General features: G+C 33.0%; 1 protein-coding gene across 1 annotated transcript; it reads right to left on the bottom strand.

Annotated features, from left to right (window-relative positions):
- On the bottom strand, nucleotides 315-2,807 carry LOC108660688. The gene is made up of 5 exons (XM_018114947.1): nucleotides 2,594-2,807; nucleotides 2,317-2,452; nucleotides 933-1,420; nucleotides 792-836; nucleotides 315-646 (listed from the first exon to the last, which is right to left on the bottom strand). The coding sequence occupies exons 1-4, from the start codon at nucleotides 2,805-2,807 to the stop codon at nucleotides 793-795; spliced, it is 882 nt and encodes a 293-aa protein (XP_017970436.1). The 3' UTR covers nucleotides 315-646; nucleotide 792.

The following is a 2,807-nucleotide window of genomic DNA, read 5'->3' as shown; positions in this document are numbered from 1 at the left end:
GGGTAGTTTGGTTAATTCGGTTACTAGATATCCAGTAACCGAACTAACCGAACTCCTATATAAAACTAACCGAAACCGAACTGAAGTAAAAAACTAACCGAACTAACTCGGTTAGTTCGGTTCGGTTACCAAAAACCGAACTTAATAATTTTTTTTTTACAAAACAAAAAATTAAATGTTATTTACTCTCTTTCGGCACCTCTTTACTCCCAAATGAGGCTGATGTGACAAAATATATGAAACAAAGGTACAGTCAACTTTAATGGATACACAAAAATGTCCAGTACCCCAAAAGTTCCTACAACTCCCCTGAATATATTCAAGAAATAGAGCAAGAAATATCCCACAGCAGCACAACTATAACAAAAAATCAGGGAAAGATGCTACACTTTTACAACAATTCAGATATGCAAAATGAAAAAAGGACCTGCATCATTTCGATCCTTATAAATTTCAACATAATAGAAAAGCAAAAGATCCAACAAGAACATCCAACAACTAACAACTACCATTACTGTCATGATAATTAAACATACAAAACAACAACAGAGGGGGTTTCAAATGGAAGGAAAGATGTAGGAGACAAGAGTGGTGCAACAAAGGGAAGTGCAATGGCAGCTGCTTGGGTTGGATTTTTAGCAGTAACCTAAAATATAAAATTCAAGAATAAAGACTATCAATGAAGAATATCAATAAAGGCTAAACTTTTTCAAGAATACAATAATATAAAATTGTTAATTTGATAAATATTTAGGAGTATATTTATCAAGTACTAAACCTTACTTGATTACCTTAAAGATTATCAAGTACATTGTTCACTGCAATCTTTGACAACTCTACAATACATAAACAAGAATGTAAGAAATAAAAAAATAACATATTAACAATTGAAATAGCAAAAAAGAAAAGGATGATATAAATAAAATACTTACCTTCATCAACTTTCTCAAGCCCTGCCAAATCATTCTTAGTGTCATGAAGATAATAGAAAGGTCCACGTAGCCAATCTTGAGCACAAATAAGAGCTTGCACGATCTTAGGCATTAAAGAACTCCTATATGCATCAAGCACACGACCACTGGTGCTAAAAGTTGATTCCGAAGCAACTGTGGATGGAGGAATCGCTAATACATCACGAGCTAGTAGGGCAAGAGTAGGATACCTATGACTATTGAGTTTCCACCAAATGAGAACATCAAAGTCATCACTATCGGTTGCATCAGGCTCATTTAAACTCAAATACTTCTCCAATTCTGACTTATCCTCTTCCCTACCAATTGCAATCTTGTATCTCTTAAATTCATTCAAAAGAGCAACACTAGCACTGGAGTCAACATCATCATTAAATTCTGAAATTTGGCTCACTTGGGATTGGCTATTGTCACCAACTTTCTCAAGANTTCTCAAAATGCAATAAACACTACAAAAATCATCAAGAAAAGTATTAATAATGGCATAAGAAGTACCTAAAACTTTTACTATGTGTATAAAAATGTTTCAAGAAAATATTTAACCTCTTAACATTTTCTCAATCCTCATGCTTCAAGAAAATATGTAACCTCTTAACATTTTCCCAATCCTCATGTTTAAGTATCCCATTTCCCATCAACAAATTAGTTCTATAACAAGGATTGGCTTCCTCAAATGAATTAAATGTTGTTTCAAACTTTTGAGTTGTTTCTAACAGGTAAGTGAAATTCCATCTAATACTAACATCCAAACACAACAAATTCTTTGATTGAATATTTGCAGACTTAACACATTCTTTTGAACTTTGCTAACCTAGTAGGTGACTATCTCATGAATCTAACTACCTCTCTAACACAAGCAATTGAATCATTCATTTCCTTCAATCCATCAATGACAATGAAATTAATGATATGTGCAATGCATTTCATATGTAGAAATTTGCTTTCTAATAAACTATTTCCTGATAAGTTCAATTTTTTCTTCATATGAGCTATTGCAGGGTCATTAGAATTAGCATTATCAACAGTAATAGTGAAATCTTACAAATCCCCCAATCACACAAACATTTATTAATCGTTTTCCCTATAGCTTCACCTTTGTGACTATAAACAAGACAAAGTTTAAAATCTTTTGTGCAATTTCTAATTATTGTCTATGAAGTTAGCCGTAAGACACATATTATTCACTTTTTGAATTGATGCCCATGTGTCTATAGTCAAAAAAACTAGAAAAGAATATGTTCTTAATATATGCTTGAAATGGTTCTTTCTATCAATAAACAAGTTATAGCAATCTTTAGCAACAGTTCATCGTGATGGCACAATAAATCTAAGGCATGACGTTGACATGAATTCCTTAAATCCTTTCCCTTCTGCAAATCTAAAAGGCAATTCATCTTTAACAATCATCTTAGCTAGAGTCTTTTTAATGGCTTCTTGACTAAATTTCCATGTTCCTGCTGACCCATCATCCGATTGAAAAGCTAATTCAATTTGAATATAATCAAGAGCACTAGAAAACTTTTTGCAAGAATTCATGTGATTCTTTAATGCATTTGTGCCATTATATTTAGTATTAGTAGAAAGTACCCTATCACAATAATTGCATCTAGCTTTTTGTTCACCTTGATTATTGACGAATCTGGTGAAGTGTTTCCAAACTTTAGACCTCGGTGGAAGTGCTTTCCGTTTCTTAGAATTGACAACATCACTCTCATTAGTGGTGATTATAGTTTGTTGTGTAGTTAGTGTTGGTGAGGATGACGGCATGCCAATAGGAGCAGGCTGTATAGCATCATCACTAGGAGTAGAAGTTGGATTATCGCTTTCACTTGCCAT

Source organism: Theobroma cacao, chromosome 2 (assembly GCF_000208745.1).
Source record: "Theobroma cacao cultivar B97-61/B2 chromosome 2, Criollo_cocoa_genome_V2, whole genome shotgun sequence".
Taxonomy (NCBI): Eukaryota; Viridiplantae; Streptophyta; class Magnoliopsida; order Malvales; family Malvaceae; genus Theobroma; species Theobroma cacao.
Note: the sequence above shows the minus strand (reverse complement) of the source record. Positions and strands in the feature narration are given on the sequence as shown.